A 27,096-nucleotide genomic window follows, 5' to 3' on the forward strand; every position below is an offset into this window, starting at 1 on the left:
TCACCTCCATCCCCTCCCCCATTCACCTACTGTACTCTGCTACCTTCTCCCCAGCTGCACCCCTCCCATTTCTCTCTCCACCCTGGAGGCATCCAGTCTCTGTTCCTGATGAAGGGCTTTTACCCAAAACATCGATTTTCCTGCTCCTTGGATGCTGCCTGACCCGCTGTGCTTTTCCAGCACCACTCTGATCTAAACTCTGGTTTCCAGCATCTGTCGTCCTCACTTTTGTTTTCAGTCTAACCAGTCCACGCCCACCATAATCCCAAACTAAACTAGTCCCACTTGCCTGCAATTGGCCTATATCCTTCCAAATATTTTCTATTCATGAATTTATCATTCCACACACAAACCAGTTTTAGTATGAAAAAAATTGCCTCTCATGTCTTTTTAAAATATTTCTTCTCTCACCTTAAAAATATTCCCCATGACTTTGAATTCCCCCATCCTTTGTCATTCACCCTGTCTATACACCTCATAATTATACAAACCCCTGTAAGTTCACCCTTCAGTGCTCCAGTCAAAAAGGTCCAAGCCTATCCAGCTTCTTCCTGTAATTCGAACCCTCCAGTCCCAGCAACATCTGGGTAAATCTTTTCTGAACCCTCTCCAATTTAATAATACCCTTCCTATAGCAGGGTGACACTGACGTTAGGTAGCAGCAGTGTGTACCCATCTACAAGATGCTGTATTGAACTTTGCCAAAGGCCCTCAGACAGCACCATCCAAACCCACAACCAGTTCCTCAGTAGGACAAGGGCAGCAGAAGATGGGACCACCACCCCCTGCCAGTTCCCCACTCCCCACCCTGACTTGGTAAAATATCCTGATCTGTGCAAGATAAAAAGCTTCAACAAAACATGTTTTTTTCAGCAATATTTGAGCATTTTAAAATATGCAAATCACTATCCAAACCTCAAACCTTCTGTGGAAAACGAGTTTGTGCTGTATCCCCACTTGTCCTGTTGTCTGTTGGCATTTCAGTGTTAAACATTTCAGTTTTATTTGTGTAACGTTTGTTGGGTGAGAATTGCTTAAAAAGTCTGTTGCACATTAACCAGTAGAAGTACAAATTCTGGCCGAGTAATTGACAATACTGGATGAAGGTGTGTCCAGCTGATGGTCCCCACACTTGTTCACAGTTTTGAGGGAAGTTTTCCAGCGAGGAAGTTAGTCAGAGCGGTGGAGTTCTGGCTTTCAGGAGCAGGTGGCCAACGATCATGTTCTGAGGAAAGTTTAAGAGCAACATTGACAGATACGGAGAACCTTTATCCTATCACTACACTTCAACAGTTTCCTCATTTCCCCTTCCCCCACCTCACCCTAGTTCCAAACTTCCAGCTCAGCACTGTCCCCATGACTTGTCCTACCTGCCCATCTCCTTTTCCACCTATCCACTCCACCCTCTCCTCCCTGACCTATCACCTTCATCCCCTCCCCCACTCACCCATTGTACTCTATGCTGCTTTCTCCCCACCCCCACCCCCACCCCCACCCTCCTCTAGCTTATCTCTCCACGCTTCAGGCTCACTGCCTTTATTCCTGATGAAGGGCTTTTGCCCGAAACGTCGATTTCACTGCACTTTGGATGCTGCCTGAACTGCTGTGCTCTTCCAGCACCACTAATCCAGAATACATGTACCTAGTGCTTAAGTTCAATCACCGTTGTCCTAGCAGGCTAGAGGGCTTTACTCCCGATAGAGAGACAACCAACTGGTGGTGGTTTAACCTGAGGGTCATTGGGGGTGAGGGGAGAGGTTGAGAAGGAGAGTCCTTCCTGGTAATCTCAGCTGGTGCTGGAAAAGCACAGCAGGTCAGGGAGCATCCGAGGAGCAGGAAAAAAAACAACATTTTGGGCAGAAGCCCTTCATCAGGAATGAGGCTGCGCCTTTCCAGCACCACTCTAATCTAGATTCTAATCTCCAGCAGTATCCACTTCGGCCATGAACCCATGCTATTGGTGTTGCTCTGTTTCACAAACCAGCCAATGGAGCTAAACTGACCCATTCCAGATAAAAGAACCAGTCAGGTGCTCGTTCGTCATTGTGGCCAATGAGTGTCTCCCCTAACAGCAATGAGACAAATCCCGAGCAAGATCTGTTCAGGGATGAATGTTGGCTCAGGAAACTGGATAACTCCTCTGTGTTTCTCTAACTAACTACTGACATGGAAACATTTAATATCCACTCCGGACTGCAGGGGAGAAATTGATTTATTTCCAGCTGAGGGGTGGTACATCTGACAGTGCCACATAATGCTGCGAGGGTCATTCTGGGGACAGGCTCGAGTATCGGCAGTGGGAACCCACAGCCTTCTAGCTCAGCAGTGACACTGATACCTCTCAAACAATAACTGACTTCCCACCATACCCACACTGCCAACTAGCCCTGGCCCTGAAGGACTGACCCACTGAGGGGAGGCAGTCCTGGGATGGTACCAGTGCGATCAGAAACCAATTAGTGAGATTTAGGCTCGGCTGCGGTGCCCACTGTTGTTACATGGTCTGCAATCGTTCAGTATTCACCGTGAAGGAATGGCAAGGTTCCTTACAGAAAGAACCAGTGCAAGCTCATCTGTGCAATACTGGATGTTGGAAGAGAGATGTGAGAGTTTGTGAGTGGACAGTTTGAATGTTGAGATGGCATGGTCCTTACCAGGTACCTCCCACGGGCTCTGGTACAGGCTCTGTCCAGCATCGACCCTCACAGTCTCCCCAGTCATGAAGGAGGCTGCAGGAGACAGCAGGAAGCAAACAACCGAGGAAACCTGACAGTGGGAGAGGAGAGAGAGAAAAGCAGAGAGTGTGAGGAATAGTGAGAGCTTGATAGAGTAAACTATCAGTATGATAACGGAATGACTGTCCTGCAGGAACAGTCTGCTAAATCCTGCACAAAATGGTGACAGGATGGAACTCACTGGACAGAAACGTCTTAAAATTAATTCCCAGGGTCACTAGCTGAGCTCATGTCTCATTGCCCTCGGTGAGCTATCTTGTGGAACTGCTGAGGTTGAGGCACAACAGCAAAAACCTGGTTGTAAGATTTTAAATACAGGGCAGGAGGAACCTATACACACACACACACACACACACACACACACACACACACACACACAGAGCTTAGGAGACCGTGGCACCTCAAGCCTTCTTTATAATTCAGTAGAATCCTGACTGATCTGTTTATAAACTCAAACCCACATTCCCACATATCCCTGATAACCTTCCACCCTCTTAATGAACACAAATCAATTCACCCCCGCCTGAAAAATATTCACGCAGTCTGCTGCTTCCATGGCCTTTTTCCCACAAAAGAAAACATTCTCTCCGCACCCACCTGGTCAAAAGCCTTCAGGATCTTGGGTATTTCGATCCAGCAGCGTCTGACTCACTAACCTCCAGGGGATACAAACCTCAAAGTATCACACCATAATCTCATTAATAACTGATGTAAGGCACATGCTCAATTCATCTGCCATCATGTTATTTTCCATTAACCTTGTGTTTATATATCCAGCTAGCTTTCTCTCATAGGAGAAAGTGAGGACTGCAGATGCTGGAGATTAGAGCTGAAAAATGTGTTGCTGGAAAAGCGCAGCAGGTCAGGCAGCATCCAAGGAACAGGAGAATCGACGTTTCGGGCATGAGCCCTTCTTCAGGAATTTCCTCTTTGGATGCTGCCTGACCTGCTGCGCTTTTCCAGCAACACATTTTTCAGCTTTCTCTCATATTCAGACTTCTCCCATTTTATGAGACCAAAAGAAAGAGGAACAGCAGTAGGCCATTTGGCCCCTTGACTCTGCTCCTCCTAGCTCAGGGTCTGAGGACAGTAAAATCCAAAGCCTTACCTCCTCTGGGACACCCAGTCTCTTGGCTGGGATTTTTGGGATGTAATCTTTGAACAATTTGGGTCCCAGTTCCTTGTAATTGGCAACCGCTGTTTCCGAGAAGATGACTCCCTGGGGAATAAAAAGAATCCGGGGTTAAAGAATGGAGGGACCAGACTGTTCCTGCTTTCAGCGGAATGTGGAACAAAACCTGCCATTAGACACGAGTTTGCAGCAAAATCAGAGTGAGCGAGAGCGAGAGACAGCACAGTATCAGAGAGTGGTACAGAATCCAACCGAGAGTGACAAATCCCGTGGAGTGAGAGACAACAGAAATCTGAGGGTGCATACATGAGGATCGGTGGTCAGCACAACATCGTGGGCTGAAGGGCCTGTTCTGTGCTGTATTGTTCTTATGTTCTAACAACCGATTGAGAGAGTGAGACCTGGAGATGCCATTGCTGGCAAGGTCAGTATTTGCTGTCCTTCCCAGGGCTCCTGACTGGGACACTGCAGAGAGCAGTTAATCACCAGCCACGTTGCTGGAGTCACATCAGAGTGAGGATCGCAGATTTCCTTCCCTGAAAGACTTTAGTGAACCAGATGGGTTTGGTAGCAATCATGGTCACAGTTACTGAGATTGACATTACATTCCAGGTTTTATTAACAATATAAATCCCTCCAGCTGCTGTAGTGGGTATGAACGTATATCCTCAGAGTAATAGCCTGCCCCTCTGGATCAATGGTCCAGTGACAGCAGCCAATATCTCCCCCAAAGCAAGCACTTAGCTGGTGCCATGGACTGGGTATTGATGTGTGTGTGGAGACAGGGCTGCAGGATATATACCAACACCAGAATATAAATAAATAGGTTGTGATAAGGATTTATAATATATTTATTTTGTAACAGGTTATAAATTGGAATTGAATAGTTGTTTGCTTGTCATTTCTGTAACTGAAAATGTGTTGCTGGAAAAGCGCAGCAGGTCAGGTAGCATCCAAGGAACAGGAGAATCGACGTTTCGGGCATAAGCCCTTCTTCAGGAATCAGGCTTATGCCTGAAACGTCAATTCTCCTGTTCCTTGAATGCTGCCTGACCTGCTGCGCTTTTCCAGCAACACATTTTCAGCTCTGATCTCCAGCATCTGCAAGACCTCACTTTCTCCTGTCCTTTCTGTAAGTTGTTTATTTTTAAGGGTGAGAAACTCTTTTGTCAGAAGTGGATCAAAACAACATATCCAAGAAATCAGTTCTCTTAAGCTAACTGACGATCCAGGCTAAGATAATCCCAGGCATGTTCGCTAACATCCAGAGAAACAGAGACCAGAAGTGGGTTCAGTTCAGAAGAAAAATAACTATGCCAGCTCAAGTGCCGTTTAGTTTTGGAAGTTTCCAGGCTATCAGTGCTGGAAAGATGTCCAAGCTGATTTAGTAATCCCAAATAGAAAGTGCTGGAAAGTGAGTTGTGTTTTTGTAAGAGTTCAGTGAGTTAGCCTGTGTCTGCGGGTCTCATGGAGTACAATGATGGGGAGAACCCATCTACTGAAGGTGGAGAAAGGAACCAGTGCACCTCATCAAAGAGTGAAAATCGGAATGATAGATCCTCGTGTTGACTATCTGTAAAGAATATTGTTGGGAAAAGAGTTTGAATCTTTCTTTCTTCTGTTTTTACATTTCCAAATTCTTATATGTACACTTTTCTGTTCCTTTGTGTAATAAACGTATTTTTCATAACTAAAATCCTTGAATGAATACATTCAGTGAATGACAATAATGATAGTCAAATTACAATAACAAAGATCTCAACCTGTGATCTCACTTTCCAATAATATCATCAACTGGGAATCATCAAGGAATTCTACAATTGGAAAATTCCCACAGTGGGGAATGAGACCATTCAAGCCCATTGAGTGCACAATGACCCTTGGAAGACATTCCACCCAGATCTAGATTCCTAGAGCATGCAAACTCCACACAGACAGTCACCTGAGGCTGGAATAGAAACCAGGTCCCTGATGCTGTAAGGCAGCAGTGCTAGCCACTGTGCTACCCTTGTGTGTATATTGACGCCTGGACGACATCCAACCAAATCTGGAAAGTACATTTATGACACCTGATCTAAAATACTCATTGTATTACTGGTTCCGAATCCCAGTTTGGTCATATATTTGGCTCAAAGTGAATTTACCAAAGACCGTGGGACAAGGTCAAATACATGTACAGAGTGAAAGGAAGGCTGTCTTGGAATTTCCTGTGATTAAGACAAAACATGAAATCTTGTGATAGATCTAGATGAGCAATGTGGTGGCTGCTCCCATGACCAACTCTCTAAAGAAAGTTAAAACATCTGAGCGGATGGACCCAAGTCAGTAGAGATGATCATTCATTTCTCTCATTTGGACAACTGAAAAATGTCCATATTACAGAGGAGGAAGTGCTGGATGTCTTATAATGTATAAAGGTGGATAAATCCCCAGGACCTGATCAAACGTACCCTAGAAGGCTGTGGGAAGTTAAGGAAGTGATTGCTGAACCCCTTGCTGAGGTATTTGTATCACTGATAGACACAGGTGAGAATCTGAGTAAAGAAACTACCTCTGACACCTGTCCTATTCCTATCACCCCTCAACTTAAAGCTGTGTCCCCTCGTGCTAGCCATCACAAAGACCCTCACTGTCCACCCGATCTAACCCTCTGATTATCTTAAATATCTCAATTAAGTCACCTCTCAATCGTCTAATGACAACGGCCTCAGGTCCTTTAGCTTTTCCTCATAAGACCTTCTCTCCACACCAGGGAACAAACTCGTAAATCTCCTCTGAAACCATTCCAATGCTTCCACATCCCTCCTATAATGCAGTGACCAGAACTATACACAATACTACAAGTGTGGCCGCACCCAGAGTTTTGTACAGCTGCAACATGGTTCCAAAACTCAATCCCTCTACCAATAAAAAGTGAATCCCCTCACATTTGTCCGCACTAAACTCTATTTGCCATCCCTCAGCCCAGCTCTGCAGCTTATCTACATCCCCCTGTAACCTGCAACATCCTTCATCACTATCCACAACTCCACTGACCTTAGTGTCGTCCGCAAATTTACCAACCCATCCTTCTACACCCTTATCCAGATCATTTATAAAAATGACAAACAGCAGTGGCCCCACAACAGATCCTTGCCATACACCACTAGTAACTGAACTCCAGGATGAACATTTCCCACCACCTTCTGTCGTCTTTTAGCTGACTAATTTCTGATCCAAACCACTAAATCACCCTCAATCCCATGCCTCTGTAATTTCTGCAATAGCCTACCATGGGGAACCTTATCAAACACCTTACTGAAATCCATATACACCACATCAACCACTTTACCCTCATCCACCTGTTTGGTCACCTTCTCAAAGAACTCAATAAGGTTTGTGAGGCACGACCTACCCTTCACAAAACTATGTTGACTATCCCTAATCAACTTATTTCTTTTTAGATGATTATAAATCCTATCTCTAATAACCCTTTCCAACACTTTACCACAACCGAAGTAAGGCTCACTGGTCTATAATTACCAGGGTTGTCTCTACTCCCCTCCTTGAACAAGGGAACAACATTTGCTATCCTTCAGTCTTCTGGCATTATTCCTGTAGACAACGACAACATAATGATCAAAGCCAAAGGCACAGCAATCTCCACCCTGGCTTCCCAGAGAATCCTAAAATAAATCCCATCTGACCCAGGGGACTTACCTATTTTCACACTTTCCAGAATTGCTAACACCTCCTCCTTATCAACCTTAGTCTCATCTCATTTAGTATCCTGTATCTCTGTATTCTCCTTGAAAACATTGTCTTTTTCCAGTGTGACTACTGATAACAAAAATATACATTTAGCACCTCTCCTATCTCCTCTGACTCCATGCACAACTTCCCATTACTGCCGTTGATAGGCCCTAATCTTACTCTAGTCATTCTTTTCTTCCTGACATAACTCCAGAAAGCTTTAGGGCTTTCTTGCTCCTATCTGCCAATGACTTCTCATGTTCCCTCCTGGCTATTCCAATCTCTCTTTTTAGGTCTTTCCGACTAACATGTAACTTTCAAAACAGAGTGTGTGTGTGTGTGTGAGAGAGAGAGAGAGAGAGAGAGAGAGGAGAGTGAGTAAGAGGCCTGAGCCTCACTAATGCCCGCTGGCCATCTCCAACCGGGCCTCTGGTGGGTGGACACGGACAAACTGAAGGAGCCAGAGTCCCAGTGGAAAGCAACCCTGTCTCGTCATTGGTTGGCACCTCCTTGTTGGTGAGGTGCCGGAAGACTGCAGGTTGGCTAACGTAGTGCCAGTGTTTAAGAAGGATGGTAAGGAGAAGCCAGGGAACTATAGACTGGTGAGCCTGACCTTGATGGTGGGCAAGTTGTTGGAGGGAATTCTGAGGGACAGGATGTACATGTATTTGGAAAGGCAAGGACTGATTAGGGATAGTCAACATTATTTTGTGCGTGGGAAATCATGTCTCACAAACTTGATTGAGTTTTTTGAAGAAGTAACAAAGAGGATTGATGAGGGCAGAGCAATAGTTGTGATCTATATGGACATCAGTAAGGCATTCGACAAGGTTCCCCATGGGAGACTGGTTAGCAAGGTTAGATCTCATGGAGTACAGGGACAACTAGCCATTTGGATACAGAACTGGCTCAAAGGCAGAAGACAGAGGGTGGTGGTGGAGGGTTGTTTTTCAGAGAAATTGGAGGTGTAGTGGACAGCGAAGAAGGTTACCTCAGATTACAGTGGGATCCTGATCAGATGGGCCAATGGGCCGAGGAGTGGCAGATGGACTTTAATTTAGATAAATGGGGGGCGCTGCATTTTGGAAAGGCAAAGCAGGGCAGGACTTATACACTTTATGGTAAGGTCCTAGGGAGTGTTGCTGAACAAAGAGACCTTGGAGTGCAGGTTCATAGCTCCTTGAAAGTAGAGCCACAGGTAGATAGGATAGTGAAGAAAGCGTTTGATATGCTTTCCTTTATTGGTCAGAGTATTGAGTACAGGAGATGGGAGGTCATGTTGCGGCTGTACAGGACATCGGTTAGGCCACTGTTGGAATACTGTGTGCAATTCTGGTCTCCTTCCTATCGGAAAGATGTTGTGAATCCTCAAAGGGTTCAGAAAAGATTTACAAGGATGTTGCCAGGGTTGGAGGATTTGAGCTACAGGGAGAGGCTGAACAGGCTGGGGCTGTTTTCCCTGGAGCGTCGGAGGCTGAGGGGGTGACCTTATAGAGGTTTACAAAATTATGAGGGGCACGGATAGGACCTGGGGACGGGGAGTCTAGAATTAGAGGGCATAGGTTTAGGGTGAGAGGGGAAAGATATAAAAGAGACCTAAGGGGCAACGTTTTCACACAGAGGGTGGTCGTGTATGGAATGAGCTGCCAGAGGAAGTGGTGGAGGCTGGTACGATTCCACATTTAAAAGGCATCTGGAAAGGTATATGAATAGGAAGGGTTTGGAGGGATATGGGCCAGGTGCTGGCAGGTGGGACTAGATTAAATGAAGATATCTGGTCAACATGAACGGGTTGAACTAAATGGTCTGTTTCCATGCTGTACACCTGTATGACTCTGTAATTAGAAAATAATTTGCGTGACAGGAAAAGATGACATTAGAGACGGGAGCAAACATGGAGGAAGGTGAATGTACATACGGGAGCCACAGCATTGATCCGCACTCCACTGGCTGCCCACTCAATGGCCAGGCTCTTGGTAAGATTGTCCACAGCAGCTCGTGCTGCTCCCGTGTGCCTTAGAAAGAACATAAAAGGTGAATGTCAACAATCGTCATCACCGCCTGAGAGTCAACACGATTCCGTCAAATCTTATTGGAGGATATCTCAGTCCAGCCAGGATTCTTAACACTGTTACCCTGCAATGCCTGAGGTTACAACTTAGACAGCATGCTCCAAACACACACCGTACAGAGATACACATTCCACATACACATCGTATAGAGAAACACATTCTGCACACACACTGTACAGAGAAACACATTCCACATACACACATCGTACAGAGATACACATTCCATACACACACTGTATAGAGAAACATATTCCACACACACCATATGGAGATACACATTCCACATAGACACTATACAGAGATACACATTCCACACGCACATTTCATAGAGATACACATTCCATACACACACCGTACAAATATACACATTACACACACACACATTACGGTGATGCACATTCCATATACACACTGTACAGAGATACATATTCCACACACACACCGTACAGAGATACACATTCCATACACACACTGTACGGAGATACACATTCCACACACACACTGTACGGAGATACACATTCCATACACACACTGTACGGAGATACACATTCCACACACACACTGTACGGAGATACACATTCCACACACACATCGTACAGAGATACACATTCCATACACACACTGTACGGAGATACACATTCCATACACACACCGTACAGAGATACACATTCCATACACACACTGTACGGAGATACACATTCCATACACACACCGTACAGAGATACACATTCCATACACACACCGTACGGAGATACACATTCCATACACACACTGTACGGAGATACACATTCCATACACACACCGTACAGAGATACACATTCCACACACACATCGTACGGAGATATACACATTCCATACACACACTGTATGGAGATACACATTCCACATACACACCGTACGGAGATACACATTCCACACACACACCGTATGGAGATACACATTCTACATACACAATACTGAGATACACATTCCATACACACACCGTACTGAGATACACATTCTACATACACAATACTGAGATACACATTCCATATACACACCGTATGAAGATACATGTTCCAAACGCACTTTGTACTGAGGTACACATTCCATACACCCACCATATTGAGGTACACATTCCATACGCCCTCTGTACTGAGATACACATTCCAAAATGCACACTGTACAAAGATACAGGTTCCAAACGCACTTCGTACTGAGATACATGTTCTAAACACACACTGTCCGGAAGTACACATTCCAAACACACACCGTACTGAAATATGCATCCAAACGCACGTTCTAAACTTACACGATAATGAGATACATTTTCCATACACATGCCATGCTGAGACACATTCCATACATTCACTGCATGATACACATCATCCCAATCACACACTGACTGAGGTTATACCCAGCTCCTCACTAATCCACTTTTTTGGGCTCCAGATCCGATCACAGGAATACTTACGACATTCCTGGGAAACCTTTCCACATATCTGCCACAATGTTCACAATGGCCCCACCGTTCTCCTTCATCCAGGCAGTATACACTGAAACACAAGGAGATCTGGCTCAGGGATGTCAGCACATATTCCTGCTTTTCATCTCATCCTAACTCCCAAACTGGATCGCTGTCCAACAAACCACAAACCCTCAACAATCACAGCCCAGCCACGGATCCTACATGCCCCTTCCCCTCATTAGCCAAAGCTCAATTACCTATGATTTTTAAAATTCATTTAGGTGGTTTGGATATCGCTGGCTGGGCCCAGTATTTATTGCTCGTCCCTAGTTGCCCTTTGAGAAGGTGGGGGTGAGCTGCCTTCTTGAACCGATGCAGTCCATGTGCTGTGGGTAGACCCACAATGTTCCTTAGGGAGGGAATTCCAGGATTCTGACCCAGTGACACTGAAGGAACAGTGATATATTTCCAAGTCAGGATGGTGAGTGGCTTGGAGGGGAACTTGCAGAGGGTGATGTTCCCATGGATCTGCTGCCCTTGTCCTTCTCGATGGAAGTGGTTGTGGGTTTGGAAGGTGCTGTCTGAGGGTCTTTGGTGAGTTTCTGCAGGGCATCTTGTAGATGGTACACACTGCTGTTACTGAGTGTGGGTGGGGGAGGAAGTAGGTGTCTGTGGATGTGGTTCCAATCAAGTGGCTGCTTTGTCCTGGATGGTGTTGAGCTTCTTGAGTGTTGTTGGAGCTGCCCCCGTCCAGGGCAAGTGGGGAGTATTCCATCACCCTCCTGACCTGGGCCTTGTAGATGGTGGACAGGCTTTGGGGAGTCAGATTACTCATTGCAGGATTCCCAAACTCTGACCTGCTTTTGTAGCCACTGTTTTATATAACAAGTCCAGTTGAGTTTCTGGTCAATGGTGACCCTTAGGATGTTGATAGTGGGGGAGTCTGTGATGGTAACACCTTCGAATATGATGGGGCAGTGGTTCGATTGTCTCTTGTTGGTGATGGTCATTGCCCAGTATTTGTGTGGTGTGAATGTTACTTGCCATTTGTCAGCCCAAGCCTGGATATTGTCCAGATCTTGTTCCATTTGAACACGGACTGCTTCAGTCCCTGAGGAGTGGGGAATGGTGCTGAACATTGTGTAATCATTGGGGACCATCCCCATTTCTGACCTGGAGGGAAGGTCATTGATGAAGCAGCTGAAGATGGTTGGGCCGAGGACACTCCCCTGAGGAACTCCTGACTTGGAGGAGCCGGTGTTGGACTGGGATGGCCAAAGTTAAAAATCACATAACAACAGGTTATAGACCAACAGGTTTATTTGGAAGCACTAGCTTTCGGAACGACGCTCCTTCATCAGGTGGTTGTGGAGAATAAGATCATAAGACACAGAATTTATAGCCAAATGGCCACAGTGTCATGGAGATGTGAGAGAGAGGGTGTAGTGCAGTGGGGTCACCTGTAGTGTGACATAAACCCAAGGTGACGGTTGAGGCCATCCCCACGGGTACTGAACTTAGCTATCAGCCTCTGCTTGGCCACTTTGTGTTGTTGCCTGTCCTGAAGTCCGCCTTGGAGGACGGTCACCCGAAGATCCCCCATGCACGCAGCGAACACTCATGTGACTCAGCAACGTCATTTATTTCACACACTGCAGGCAAGGATGTCCTGAGGCGTGGTACATTGGCGAGACCAAGCAGAGGCTACGACAACATGTGAATGGACACCACACAACATCACCATGCAGGAGCGTTCCCTCCCAGCTGGAGAACACTTCAGCTGTCCAGGACATTCAACCTCGGAGCTTCGGGTGACCGTCCTCCAAGGTGGACATCAGGACAGGCGACAACGCTAAGTGGCCGAGCAGAGGCTGATAGCCAAGTTCGGTCCCCATGGGGATGGCCTCAACTGGGAGCTAGGGGTTCAGGTCACAGGACAGGTGACCCCACTACACTATACACACACTTTCTCACTCACACCCACCCACCCACACAGACCCTCTCACATACACAACATCTCTTTCATATGCACGGACCCTCTCACAGACGTATACCTCATCACCCTCTCTCTCTCTCGCGCGCGCGCGCACACACACACACACACACACACACACACACACACAGACAGTCTCTCCTATACAGGTTTGTGGGGTGAAATTGTTTTTGTAGAATTATATTTTATTTTGCTCAAAAACTGCATGAATCCATGTAAAACTCTGTAAATCCCACTTTAGAAATAGAACCAGTCTAATTCAACATTGGGACACAGATAGACCTCACACCTTAATGCATTGTCTGAGCTGAGATGAGATGGCACCTACTGTTAGAAAAGTTAGACCTGTCTTGAGAATGTAATTTAAAAGTAGTTCTGGGATTTACATATCAGAGAACAGAAACCAACACTTCTAAAAGATGAAAGAGCTGATCTAAAATTGTTAATGTATCATCACGTCTCCATGACACTCTTTTGGCTATAAATTCTGTGTCTTATGACCTTATTCTCCACAACCACCTGATGAAGGAGCAGTGCTCTGAAAGCTTGTGCTTCCAATTAAACCTGTAAGACTATAACCTGGTGTTGTGTGATTTTTAACTGAGGGACTCCTGCTGAGATGTCCTGGAGCTGAGATGACTGAGCCTCCAATAACCACAACCATCTCCCTCTGTGTCGGGTATGACTCTAACCAGCAGAGAGGCTGCCCCCTGATACCCATTGATTCCGGTTTAGCCAGGGCTCCTTGATGTCACACTCGGTCGAATGCAGCCTTGATGTCAAGGGCTATCCCTCTCCCCTCCCCCCTGGAATTCAGCTCCTTTGTCCATGTTTGACCCAAGGCTGTAATGGGGTCAGGAGCTGAGTGACCCTGGGGGAACCCAAACTGGGCGTCACCAAGCAGGTTATTGCTGAGCAGGTGCTGCTTGATAACTCTGTTACTGACCACTTCCATCACGTTACTGATGATCGAGAGGAGACTGATGGGGCGGGAATTGGATGAGATAAAACAAGAAACAGCTGAAGAAACTCTGCAGGTCTGACAGCATCGGTGGAGAGAGACACAGATTTAACGCTTGGGAGTCCTGCCTTTTCTTCAGCGTTCGGGTCATACCATGTCTATTCCCACACTCCACCCAACTGCAATCTCCACACCTTCAACCCTCCCCTGGTCAATATAGACCAGTGAGCCTCACTTCGGTTAGAGTTGAAGTGTTGGAAAAGGTAATAAGAGATAGGATTTATAATCATCTAGAAAAGAATAAGTTGATTAGGGATAGTCAGCACCGGTTTTGTGAAGGGTAGGTCGTGCCTCACAAACCTTATTGAGTTCTTTGAGAAGGTGACCAAACAGGTAGATGAGGGTAAACCGGCTGATGTAGAGTATATGGACTTCAGTAAGGCATTTGATAAGGTTCCCCACAGTAGGCTATTGTACAAAATACAGAGGCACGGGATTGAGGGTGATTTAGAGGTTTGTCGAGCTGAAAGAAGACAGAGGGTGGTGGTTGATGGGAAATGTTCATCCTGGAGTTCAGTTACTAGTGGGGTACCACAAGGCTATTGCTGTTTGTCGTTTTTATAAATGAGCTGGATAAGGGCGTAGAAGGGTGGGTTAGTAAATATGTGGATGGCACTAAGGTCAGTGGAGCTGTGGATAGTGCTGAAGAATGTTGCAGGTTACAGAGAGACATAGATAAGCTGTAGAGCTGGGCTGAGAGGTGGCAAATGGAGTTTAATGCAGAAAAGTGTGAGGTGATAGAACAGAATGATAATTTATTGTCACTTGTATTTTTACAAAAATAGCAGTGAAAAGTGTTTTAAGTCGCCATACTCCAGCGCCTAATTCACTTTGGAAGGAGCTACAGGAATACAGAGTATTGGGCTAATGATAAGATTCTTGGTAGGGTAGATGAGCAGAGAGATCTCGGTGTCCAGATACATAGATCCTTGAAAGTTGCCACCCAGGTTGATGGGGTTGTTAAGAAGGCACATGGTGTGTTAGCTTTTATTGGTAGAGGGATTGAGTTTCGGAGCCATGAGTTCATGCTGCAGCTGTACAGAACTCTGGTGCGGCCGCACTTGGAGTATTGTGTATAGTTCTGGTCACCGCATTATAGGAAGGATGTGGAAGCTTTGGAAAGGGTTCAGAGGAGATTTACCAGGATGTTGCCTGGTATGGAGGGAAGGTCTCATGAGGAAAGGCTGAGGGACTGGAGGCTGTTTCGTTAGAGAGAAGAAGGTTGAGAGGTGACTTAACTGAGACATACAAGATAATCAGAGGGTGGAGAGTGAGAGCCTTCTTCCTTGGATGATGATAGTGAGCACGAGGGAACATAGCTTTAAATTGAGAGGTGATAGGTATAGGACAGGTGTCAGAGGGAGTTTCTTTACTCAGACTAGTAGGGGTGTGGAACACCCTGCCTGCACCAGTAGTGGACTCGCCAACTTTAAGGGCATTTAAATGGTCATTGGATAGACATGTGGGTGAGAATGGAATAGTGTAGGTTAGATGGGATCAGATTGGTTCCACAGGTCGGTGTAACATCGAGGCCCGAAGGGCCTGTACTGCGCTGGAATGTTGAATGTTCTTTGTTAAGACTCTCCCATTCACTCCATTTCCCTGACTCTTCCTCTCACTGTCCAACACCAACATACAAAGACACGTGACCTTGAAGCTTATAAGGACTGAGCTGCAAGAAAACCACATTCAGAAAGGGAACACCAATTTGTCCAGCGTGACAGGAGGGGGCTGAACGGTAGGAATGCGCTTCAAATTGTAAATAAAATCCAAAAAAAATGGGGATGCTGGAAATCAGAAAAAAAAAAGCAGAATTTGCTGGAAAAGCTCAGCAGGTCTGGCAGCATCTGTGGAGAGAAATCAGAGTTACTGTTTCAGATGCAGTGACCCTTCATCAGAAGTGTCTGCATTGTAACAGTGAAGCTGAATGGAAGATGAAAAGCTTTGACTGAGTGTCCCTTCAGCACAGTTTACGTTCTGTATGAGCAGAGTCATGCATTTCGGCCTCAATCTCTCTCTCTCTCTCTCTCTCTCTCTCACACACACACACACACACACACACACACACACACACACACACACACACACACACACACACACACACACACACACACACTCCACACCCCAAAGTCTGCTCTCTCCTGCACAACCCTCCTGGCTCCCCCTCTCCATCCGACCCAACCTCTGCCTCCTGAAATAGCCCTTTAGAAATTCACCCACCTCCTTCCTCAGCGCCAGATTGTTCCTCTGGGACTTGGAGATTTTACCTTCTCTGCAACAGTAGAATGTTCCGGTCAGGTTGGTCTCTATCACCGCACCCCAGCCTTTAGCCGTGATGTGTTCAGTGGGACTGGGGAACTGACCCCCTGCGTTATTGACCAGGTAATCAATCCTTCCGTGTAACTGCAGAGTCTCTCTCATCAGGTTCCTCACCTGAACAGACATCAGAGAATGATCAACTCCAAAAGGCTGCCTCTAATCCCCCCGATCCCCTCTACTCTCTCCAATTCCCTCTACTGCCCCAACCCATCTGCTCTCCCCGATCCCCCCTACTCTCCCCAATCGGCAACTCATCTCGTGTCTAAGACCTTTCCCTCCCTATCGCATCAACTTCTCCAGCCCCTATACTCCTTCCTATCCCTACGCCCCTCCCTATCTCTGTAACCCCCTTCAGCCCCTAAAGCCCTCTCTATCACTGTAACCCCCTCCAGCCCCTACACCCCCTCCCTATTTTTGTAACCCCCTCCAGCCCCTACACCCCCTCCCTATCTCTGTAACCCCCTCCAGCCCCTACACCCCTCCCTATCTCTGTAACCCCCTCCAGCCCCTACACCCCTCCCTATGTCTGTAATCCCCTCCAGCCCCTACACCCCCTCCCTATCTCTGTAACCCCCTCCAGCCCCTACACCCCCTCCCTATCTCTGTAACCCCCTCCAGCCCCTACACCCCTCCCTATCTCTGTAACCCCCTCCAGCCCCTACACCCCTCCCTATGTCTGTAACCCCCTCCAGCCCCTACACCCCTCCCTATGTCTGTAACCCCCTCCAGCCCCTACACCCCTCCCTATGTCTGTAATCCCCTCCAGCCCCTACACCCCTCCCTATGTCTGTAATCCCCTCCAGCCCCTACACCCCTCCCTATCTCTGTAACCCCCTCCAGCCCCTACACCCCTCCCTATCTCTGTAACCCCCTCCAGCCCCTACACCCCTCCCTATGTCTGTAACCCCCTCCAGCCCCTACACCACCTCCCTATCTCTGTAACCCCCTCCAGCCCCTACACCCCTCCCTATCTCTGTAACCCCCTCCAGCCCCTACACCCCTCCCTATGTCTGTAACCCCCTCCAGCCCCTACACCCCTTCCCTTTCTCTGTAACCCCCTCCTGCCCCGAAGTCCCTCCCTATCTGTTCACTGCAGATTGCCGCTGTGTGCAGTTGGGGAGACGGTGTGAAATGTCCTACTGACTGTGATATCTTCAGGACACTGAGCAGGGGGTGAGCATGACTTTATTTGCCCGAATGATCTTTAGGAAACGGTGCACTGTGTAAACAGTGGAAGGTTCAAACCCCCTTGACTTGGTTGGTGACACAGCCACTATGACAGGCTTGTTTGGGGGTCATTTCTGGGTAGGTTTGGCGGTCTTACTCCCGCGAGGAGGTTGAGCAATTCATCAACTTCACCAACACATTCTACCCTGACCTTAAATTTACCTGGACCATCTCTGACACCTCCCTCCCCTTCCTGGACCTCTCCATCTCCATCAATGACGACCGACTTGACACTGACATTTTTTACAAACCCACCGACTCCCACAGCTACCTGGATTACACCTCTTCCCACTCTACCTCTTGCAAAAATGCCATCCTGTATTCCCAATTCCTCCGCCTCCGCTGTACCTGCTCCCAGGAGGACCAGTTCCACCACAGAACACACCAGATGGCCTCCTTCTTTAGAGACCGCAATTTCCCTTCCCACATGGTTAAAGATGCCCTCCAACGCATCTCGTCCACATCCCGCACCTCCGCCCTCAGACCCCACCCCTCCACCTTAACAAGGACAGAACGCCCCTGGTGCTCACCTTCCACCCTACCAACCTACGCATAAACTAAATCATCCTCCGACATTTCCGCCACCTCCAAAAAGACCCCACCACCAGGGATATATTTCCCTCCCCACCCCTTTCTGCCTTCCGCAAAGACCGTTCCCTCCGTGACTACCTGGTCAGGTCCACACCCCCCAACAGCTCACCCTCCCCTCCTGCCACTTTCTCCTGCCACCACAGGAACTGTAAAACCTGTGCCCACACCTCCTCCCTCACCTCTATCCAAGGCCCTAAAGGAGCCTTCCACATCCACCAAAGATTTACCTGCATATCCACTAATATCATTTACTGTATTCATTGCTCCCGATGCGGTCTCCTCTACATTGGGGAGACTGGGCGCCTCCTAGCAGAGCGCTTTAGGGAACTTCTCCGGGACACCCTCACCAATCAACCACACCGCCCCGTGGCCCAACATTTCAACTCCCCCTCCCACTCTGCCGAGGACATGGAGGTCCTGGGCCTCCTTCACCGCCGCTCCCTCACCACCAGACGCCTGGAGGAAGAACGTCTCATCTTCCGCCTTGGAACACTTCAACCCCAGGGCATCAATGTGGACTTCAACAGTTTCCTCATTTCCCCTTCCCCCACCTCACCCTAGTTCCAAACTTCCAGCTCAGCACTGTCCCCATGACTTGTCCGGGCTTGTCCTACCTGCCTAGCTCCTTTTCCACCTATCCACTCCACCCACCCCTGACCTATCACCTTCATCCCCTCCCTCACTCACCCATTGTTCTCCACGCTACTTTCTCCCCACCCCCCACCCTCCTCTCACTTATCTCTCCACGCTTCAGGCTCTCTGCCTTTATTCCTGATGAAGAAATGTCGATTTTCCTGCTCCTCGGATGCTGCCTGAACTGCTGTGCTCTTCCAGCACCACTGATCCAGAAACTGGTTTCCAGCATCTGCAGTCATTGTTTTTATCTCTGGGGCGTCATGGTCAGAGCTGAACTCCCTGGGGAGCACCTTTGTCCCACTGTCACTCACTGCCATCTTCAACCAGAACATTAATCAAGGTGTTCGGTTCGCACTGGTCGGTGCATTGAACAAAGGAGTTGGGGAGGTCATGTTGTGGCTGTACCGGACATTGGTTAGGCCACTTTTGGAATATTGCGTGCAATTCTGGTCTCCCTGCTACAGAGGGATGTTGTAAAACTTGAAAGAGTTCAAAAAAAATTTATAAGGATGTTGCCAGGGTTGGAGTGTTTGAGTTGTAGGGAGAGGCTGAATAGGGGGCTGGGGCTGTTTTCCCTGGAGCGTTGGAGGCCGAGGGGTGATCCTATAGGAGTTTATAAAATCATGAGGAGCATGGACAGGATAAATAGACAAGGTCTTTTCCCTGGTGTGAGGGGAGTACAAAACTCGAGGGCATAGGTTTAAAGTGAGAGGAAAGATTTAAAAATGACTTGAGAGGCATCTTTTCATACAGAGGGTGGTACGTGTATGGAATGAGCTGCCAGAGGAAGTGGTGGAGGCTGGTACAATTACAGCATTTAAAAGGCATCTGGATGGGTATATGAATAGGAAGGGTTTAGAGGGATATGAGTCAAATATTGGCAAATGGGACTAGATTAATTTAGGATACCTAGTCAGCATGGATGAGTTGCATCGTGCTGTACATCTCTATGATTGTATAACTCGAATGAGCAAAGTGCAGATTTGAGCAAGAGATTTGACGGTCCTTACAAAAGGGTGTCAGGTCTGATGGCCTCCTTTGTGCTGCATGGTTCTGGGATTGAGATACGTACTGGGAGGGCTCTAAGGAATTGAGGGAAGACAGTTAGCGATGAAAAAGCGACTACAGTACCTCGTCCTCTTTGCGAATGTTACACTGGACTGCCGTGATCTTTGCAGAACTCGATGGAAGGACTGAGGCTGAAAGCTGTTGTGCAGTTTCTCGCAGTCTTTCAATTTTCCGGGATGCAATCACAACGTTGCATTCTGAGGAGATCAAGTGAAGAGCTAAGTAACCGATGTCAGCACAGGCAATACCCACGCATTGCATTCAGTCATTTGAAAACAGAAATCAGCACTGGATCCAAAACAGCCAATATGTGCTTTGGAAAATATTGGAAAATTTGGAAAACAATTTGAGCAGAGATCACTATCAGAACAGTTACTGTCCCACTAATTTCACAGGTTTGTTAATTAGCCATAAGTAAAGAAGCGCACACTGTGTAACTGCACAGAGTCAGTGTTTATAAGTAGGGAAAGGTAGGAGGACCTGAAAACCGAATATAGGGAGTTTGGTTGGAAGTGAGAAGGCAGGATGAGCAAAGTAGTAATCTCTGGATTGTTACCGGTGCCATGGATTAGTGAGGCTAGAAACAGAAAGAGAGTGCAGATCAACACGTGGCTGCAGAGCTGGTGTAGGAAGGAGGGCTTCAGATACGTGGATCATTGGGATAGCTTCTGGGGTACATGAAGGACAGGCACCTAACCTGGAAGGGTGTCAATATCCTGGGCTGGAGGTTTGCTAGAGCTCTTTGCGGGGGGGGGGGGGAATAGATTGGCAGGGGGGTGGGAACTGGAGATGATGAATTAGGTAGTGAACAGCCAGATATGGTGTGCAGAGGGCAGCACGGTGGCTCAGTGGTACTACTGCCTCACAGCACCAGGGTCCCCGGTTCAATTCCAGTCTCGGGTGATTATCTGTGTGGAGTTTGCACATTCTCCGTGTCTCTGCGTGGGTTTCCTCCCACAATCCAAAGATATGCAAGTCAGGTGAAGTGGCCATGCTAAATAGCCCGTAGTGTTAGGCGCATTAGTCAGAGGGAAATGGATCTCGGTAGGTTACTCTTCGGAGGGTCTGTTTCCACACTGTAGGGAATCTAATCTAACTCAGAGTCTGTGAGGAGCGATGGGCACTTGACTGGACGAAGGTGCAGTCAGTATGTGGGGCTGAAGTGTGTCTATCTTAATGCAAGAAGTAACAGGAATAAGGATGATGAACTCAGAGCAGGGATCAACACTTGGAACTAAAATGTTGTGACCATTATGGAGACTTAATATCACAGGGACAGGAATGGCTGTTGGATGTTTCAAAAAGAATAGGGAGGGAGGTAAAAGAGGTGAGAGAGTGGCATTGCAAATCAGAGATAATATCACAGCTGCAGAAAGGGAGGGCATTGAGGAGTCAGTCTGGGTGGAAGTCAGAAACAGGAAAGGAGCAGTCACTTTATTGGGAGTTTTCTACAGATCCTTCAATAGTAACGAGGAGCAGATTGGGGGGTGGATTTTGGAAAGGTGTAGAAGTAACAGGGTTGTTGTTATGAGTGACTTTAACTGCCCTAATATTGATTGGAACCTGTATAGTTCAAATAGTTTAGTGGAGGAGTTTTTGTCAGGTGTGTCCAGGAAGGGTTCCTGACTCATATGTAGGCACATTGACTAGAGGGGAGGCCATATTGAACTTGGTGCTTGCCAACTAACCAGGCCGGGTGTCAGATCTCTAGGTGGGAGAGCAGTTCAGTGATAGTGATCATAACTCCCTGACCTTTATTATAGTCACGGAGAGGGACAGGAGCAGATGGTATGGGAAAGTATTTAATTGAGGGAGAGGGAATTACAGTGCTATTACACAGGAACTGGGGCGCCTAGATTAGGAATAGATATTCTCAGGGAAATGCACATCAGAAATATGGAGGTTGTTTAAGGAGCGCTTGCTGACAGTGCTGGACAGATTTGTCCCACTGAGGCAAGGAAGGGACGGTAGAGTGAAGGAAGCTTGGTAACAAGGGATGTGGAACATCTCGTCAAGAGGAAGAATGAAGCTTACTTAAGGTTGAGGAGGCAAGGATCAGACAGGGCTCTAGAGGGTTACAAGGTAGCCAGGAAGGAACTGAAGAATGGACTCAGGAGAACTAGAAGGGAGCATGAAAAAGCTTTAGCGAGTAGGATGAAGGAAAACCCTAAGGTGTTCTACACTTATGTGAGGAACAAGAGGATGGCCCGAGTAAGGGTAGGAGAGAATGAGGACTGCAGATGCTGGAGATCAGAGTCGAGAGGATGTTGCTGGAAAAGCGAAGCAGGTCAGGCAACATCCGAGGAGCAGGAAAATCGACATTTCGGGCAGAAGCCCTTCATCGTGGTAGGGCCAATCAGGGATAACAGAAGGAACTTGCACCTGGTGTAGGAGGAAGTAGGGGAGGACCTACTTCGGAGCGAGTGCTCCGAAAGCTAGTGCTTCCAAATAAACCTGTTGGACTATAACCTGGGTGTTGTGTGATTTTTGACTTTGGATGAGGAAGTGGAAGGGTGGGTTAGTAAATTTGCCGATGGCATGGAGGTTGGTCGAGTTGTGGATAGTAGGGAGGGCTGCTGTAGGTTGCAACGAGAAATTGACAAGATGCAGAAGTGGGCTGGGAAGTGGCAGATGGAGTTCAATCTGGAAAAGTGTGAAGTGATTCACTTTGGAAGGTCGAATTTGAATGCAAAATACAGGGTTAAAGACAGGATTCTTGGCAGTGTAGAGGAACAGAGGGATCTTGAGATCCATATCCATAGATCCATCAAAGTTGCCACCCAAGTTGATAGGATTATTAAGATGGCTTATGGTGTGTTGGCTTCCATTAGCAGGGAGATTGAGTTAAATAGATGTGAGGTTATGCTGCAGCTCTATCAAGCCCTAGTTAGACCACATTTGGAATATTGTGTTCAGTTCTGGTTGCCTCATTATAGGAGAGATGTGGAAGCTTCAGAGAGGGTATAGAGGAGATTTACCAGGATGCTGCCTGGACTGGAGGGCATGTCTTATGAAGAAAGGTTGAGGGAGCCAGGGCTTTTCTCATTGGAGCGAAAAAGGATGAGAGGTGACTTGACAGAAGTGTACAAGATGTTGAGAGGCATAGATAGAGTGGATAGCCAGAGACTTTTTCCCCGGGCAGAAATGACTATCACGAGGGGGCATCATTTTAAGGTGATTGGAGGAAGATTTAGGGGAGATGTCAGAGGTAGGTTCTTTACACAGAGTGTGGTGGGTGCATGGAATGCACTGCCAGCAGTGGTAGTAGAGACAGAGACATAAGTGACATTTAACCGACTCTTGGGTAGGCGAATGTAAGTTAGTACAATGAAGGGTATGTAGGTTAGTCTGATCTTAGAGTAGAATAGAGGCCGGCACAACATGGGAGAGCCAAAGGGCCTGTACTGTTCTATGTTCTAATTCAGCAGGGTAAGGGTCACTCACTGAGCACGTGTACAAAGTCAGCATTTATTCTGTGTTGCAGCACGGCTGCCTCAGTGACAGGAACCCAGGTTCAGTTCCATTGACTGTCTGTGTGGAGTTTGCACATTCTCCCCTTATAGTCATAGAGATGTACAGCATTAAAACAGACCCTTCGGTCCAACCCGTCCATGCCGACCAGATAGCCCACCCAGTCTAGTCCCACCTGCCAGCACCAGGCCCATATCCCTCCAAACCCTTCCTATTCATATACCCATCCAAATGCCTATTAAATGTTGCAATTGTACCACATCCTCTGGCAGCTCATTTTATATCCGTACCACCCTCTGCGTGAAAAATTGTCCCTGAGGTCACTTTTATATCTTTCCCCTCTCACCCTAAGCCTATGCCCTCTAGTTCTGGACTCCCCGACCCCAGGGAAAAGACTTTGTCTATTTACCCTATCCATGCCCCTCATAATTTTGTAAACCTCTAAAAGGTCACCCCTCAGCCTCCGACACTCCAGGGAAAACAGCCCCAGCCTGTTCAGCCTCTCCCTGTAGTTCAAATCCTCCAACCCTGGCAACATCCTTGTAAATCTTTTCTGAACCCTTTCAAGTTTCACAACATCTTTCCGATAGGAAGGAGACCAGAATTGAACGCAGTATTCCAACAGTGGCCTAACCAATGTCCTGTACAGCCACAACATTACCTCCCAACTCCTGTACTCAACACTCTGACCAATAAAGGAAAGCATACCAAACGCCTTCTTCACTATCCTATCTACCTGCGACTCCACTTTCAAGGAGCTATGAACCTGCACTCCAAGGTCTCTTGGTTCAGCAACACTTCCTCGGACCTTACCATTAAGTGTATAAGTCCTGCTAAGATTGGCTTTCCCAAAATGCAGCACCTCGCATTTATCTGAATTAAACTTCATCTGCCACTTCTCAGCTCACTGGCCCATCTGGACAAGATCCTGTTATAATCTGAGGTAACCCTCTTCACTGTCCACTACACTTCCAAGTTTGATGTCATCTGCAAACTTACTAATTGTACCTCTTATGCTTGCATCCAAATCATTTATGTAAATGACAAAAAGTAGAGGACCCAGCACCGATCCTTGTGGCACTCCACTGGTCACAGGCCTCCAGTCTGAAAAACAACCCACCACCACCCTCTGTCTTCTACCTTTGAGCCAGTTCTGTATCCAAATGGCTAGTTCTCCCTGTATTCTGTGAGATCTAACCTTGCTAACCAGTCTCCCATGGGGAACCTTGTCGAACGTCTTACTGAAGTCCATATAGATCACATCTACCACTCTGCCCTCATCAATCCTCTTTGTTACTTCCTCAAAAAAAAACTCAATCAAGTTAGTGAGACATGATTTCCCACGCACAAAGAGTAACAAGAAGATGGGGTTTTGGTCGCCATACTATAGGAAGGATGTGGAGGCACTGGAACGGGTGCAGAGGAGGTTTACCAGGATGTTGCCTGGTATGGTAGGAAGATCGTATGAGGAAAGGCTGAGGCACTTGGGGCTGTTTTCATTGGAGAAAAGAAGGTTTAGGGGTGACTTGATAGAGGTGTACAAGATGATTAGGGGTTTAGATAGGGTTGACCATGAAAACCTTTTTCCACGTATGGAGTCAGCTATTACGAGGGGGCATAGCTTTAAATTAAGGGGTGGTAGGTATAGGACAGACGTTAGGGGTAAATTCTTTACTCAGCGAGTCGTGAGTTCATGGAATGCCCTGCCAGTAGCAGTGGTGGACTCTCCCTCTTAATGGGCATTTAAACGGGCATTGGATAGGCATATAGAGGATAGTGGGCTAGTATAGGTTAGGTGGGCTTGGGTCGGCGCAACATCGAGGGCCAAAGGGCCTGTACTGCGCTGTATTTTTCTATGTTCTATAAAGCCATGTTGACTATCCCTAATCAGTCCTTGCCTTTCCAAATACATGCATATCCTGTCCCTCAGGATTCCCTCCAACAACTTGCCCACCACCGAGGTCAGGCTCACTGGTCTATAGTTCCCTGGCTTGTGCTTACCACCCTTCTTAAACAGTGGCACCACATTTGCCAACCTCCAGTCTTCCGGCACCTCACCTGTGACTATCGATGATACAAATATCTCAGTAAGAGGCTCAGCAATCAATTCTCTGGCTTCCCACAGAGTTCTAGGGTACACCTGATCAGGTCCTGGGGATTTATCTACCTTTGTGCATTTCAAGACATCCAGCACTTCCTCCTCTGTAATGTGGACATTTTTCAAGGTATCACTATTTATTTCCCTACATTCTATACCTTCCATATCCTTTTCCACAGTAAATACTGTGGGTTTCCTCCGGGTGTTCCAGTTTCCTCTCACAGTCCAAAGATGTGCAGGTCAGGTGAATTGCCAATGCGTTCAGGGATATGAAGGTTGGGTGCATTAGTTAAGGGAAATGGGTTGGGTGGGTTACTCTTCGGAGGATCAGTGTGGACTTGTTGGGCCGAGGGCCTGTTTCCACACTGTAGGGATTCTAATTCTAATTCAGCAGGGTAAGGGTCACTCACTCAGCAGGGTAAGGGCGGCACGGTGGCACGGTGGTTAGCACTGCTGCCTCACAGCGCCAGAGACCCGGGTTCGATTCCCGACTCAGGCAACTGACTGTGTGGAGTTTGCGCATTCTCCCCATGTCTGCGTGGGTTTCCTCCGGGTGCTCCGGTTTCCTCCCACAGTCCAAAGATGCGCGGGTCAGGTGAATTGGCCATGCTAAATTGCCCGTAGTGTTAGGTAAGGGGTAAATGTAGGGGTATGGGTGGGTTGCGCTTCGGCGGGTCGGTGTGGACTTGTTGGGCCGAAGGGCCTGTTTCCACACTGTAAGTAATCTAATGTAATCACTTTGTAACTCAACAGTCAGGTTTTATTCATCTGGGTAAGGGTCACTCTTTGTGTAACCGTACAGAGTCAGTGTTTATTCAGCAGGGTAAGGGTCACTCACTGTGTAACTGTACAGAGTCAGTGTTTATTCAGCAGGGTAAGGGTCACTCACTGTGTAACTGTACAGAGTCAGTGTTTATTCAGCAGGGTAGGGGTCACTCACTGTGTAACTGTACAGAGTCGGTGTTTATTCAGCAGGGTAAGGGTCACTCGCTGTGTGACTGTACAGAGCCGGTGTTTATTCAGCAGGGTAAGGGTCACTCACTGTGTAACCGTACAGAGTCAGTGTTTATTCAGCAGGGTAGGGGTCACTCACTGTGTAACTGTACAGAGTCAGTGTTTATTCAGCAGGGTAGGGGTCACTCACTGTGTAACTGTACAGAGTCAGTGTTTATTCAGCAGGGTAGGGGTCACTCACTGTGTAACTGTACAGAGCCAGTGTTTATTCAGCAGGGTAAGGGTCACTCGCTGTGTGACTGTACAGAGCCGGTGTTTATTCAGCAGGGTAAGGGTCACTCACTGTGTAACCGTACAGAGTCAGGGTCTGGAGTTTTGACAGAGCCGCGGGTGCGCCCCTCCGTTCCCATCCCGGGGATGTATGTGTCTCTCTTGCCGGTTTAATGAGGAACGAAAGACCCACCTAGCCCGAGCAGCTCGGCGGCGATAGCGGCGCCGATCCCTGTCCCTCCGCCGGTCACCAGCGCCACTCGGTCCCGGAACAAAGCCGCCCTGAACACACTGCGGGCCGCCATCGGGACACACTCAGCTGAGCCAGCA

General features: G+C 47.5%; 1 protein-coding gene across 1 annotated transcript; it reads right to left on the reverse strand.

The window, feature by feature from the left end:
* Positions 1–978: 978 nt before the first annotated feature.
* On the reverse strand, positions 979–27,096 carry pecr (peroxisomal trans-2-enoyl-CoA reductase). The gene is made up of 8 exons (XM_060828217.1): positions 26,960–27,096; positions 20,037–20,170; positions 16,400–16,565; positions 11,125–11,206; positions 9,518–9,614; positions 3,844–3,954; positions 2,655–2,766; positions 979–1,225 (listed from the first exon to the last, which is right to left on the reverse strand). Exons 1-8 carry the CDS (start codon positions 27,069–27,071, stop codon positions 1,137–1,139), a joined length of 903 nt encoding a protein of 300 aa, XP_060684200.1. The 5' UTR covers positions 27,072–27,096; the 3' UTR covers positions 979–1,136.

Source organism: Hemiscyllium ocellatum, chromosome 7 (genome assembly GCF_020745735.1).
Source record: "Hemiscyllium ocellatum isolate sHemOce1 chromosome 7, sHemOce1.pat.X.cur, whole genome shotgun sequence".
Lineage (NCBI taxonomy): Eukaryota > Metazoa > Chordata > Chondrichthyes > Orectolobiformes > Hemiscylliidae > Hemiscyllium > Hemiscyllium ocellatum.

What these genes read in the sequence shown, in the direction of transcription:
- pecr (XM_060828217.1), bottom strand. Translation starts at nt 27,071, where the DNA reads ATGGCGGCCCGCAGTGTGTTCAGGGCGGCTTTGTTCCGGGACCGAGTG. An exon ending in CGCCGAGCTGCTCGGGCTAG is followed by an intron (nt 20,171 to 26,959) that starts GTGGGTCTTTCG and finishes TGATCTCCTCAG; the next exon opens with AATGCAACGTTGTGATTGCA. An exon ending in AAAGGTTTCCCAGGAATGTC is followed by an intron (nt 9,615 to 11,124) that starts GTAAGTATTCCT and finishes GTTCTTTCTAAG; the next exon opens with GCACACGGGAGCAGCACGAG.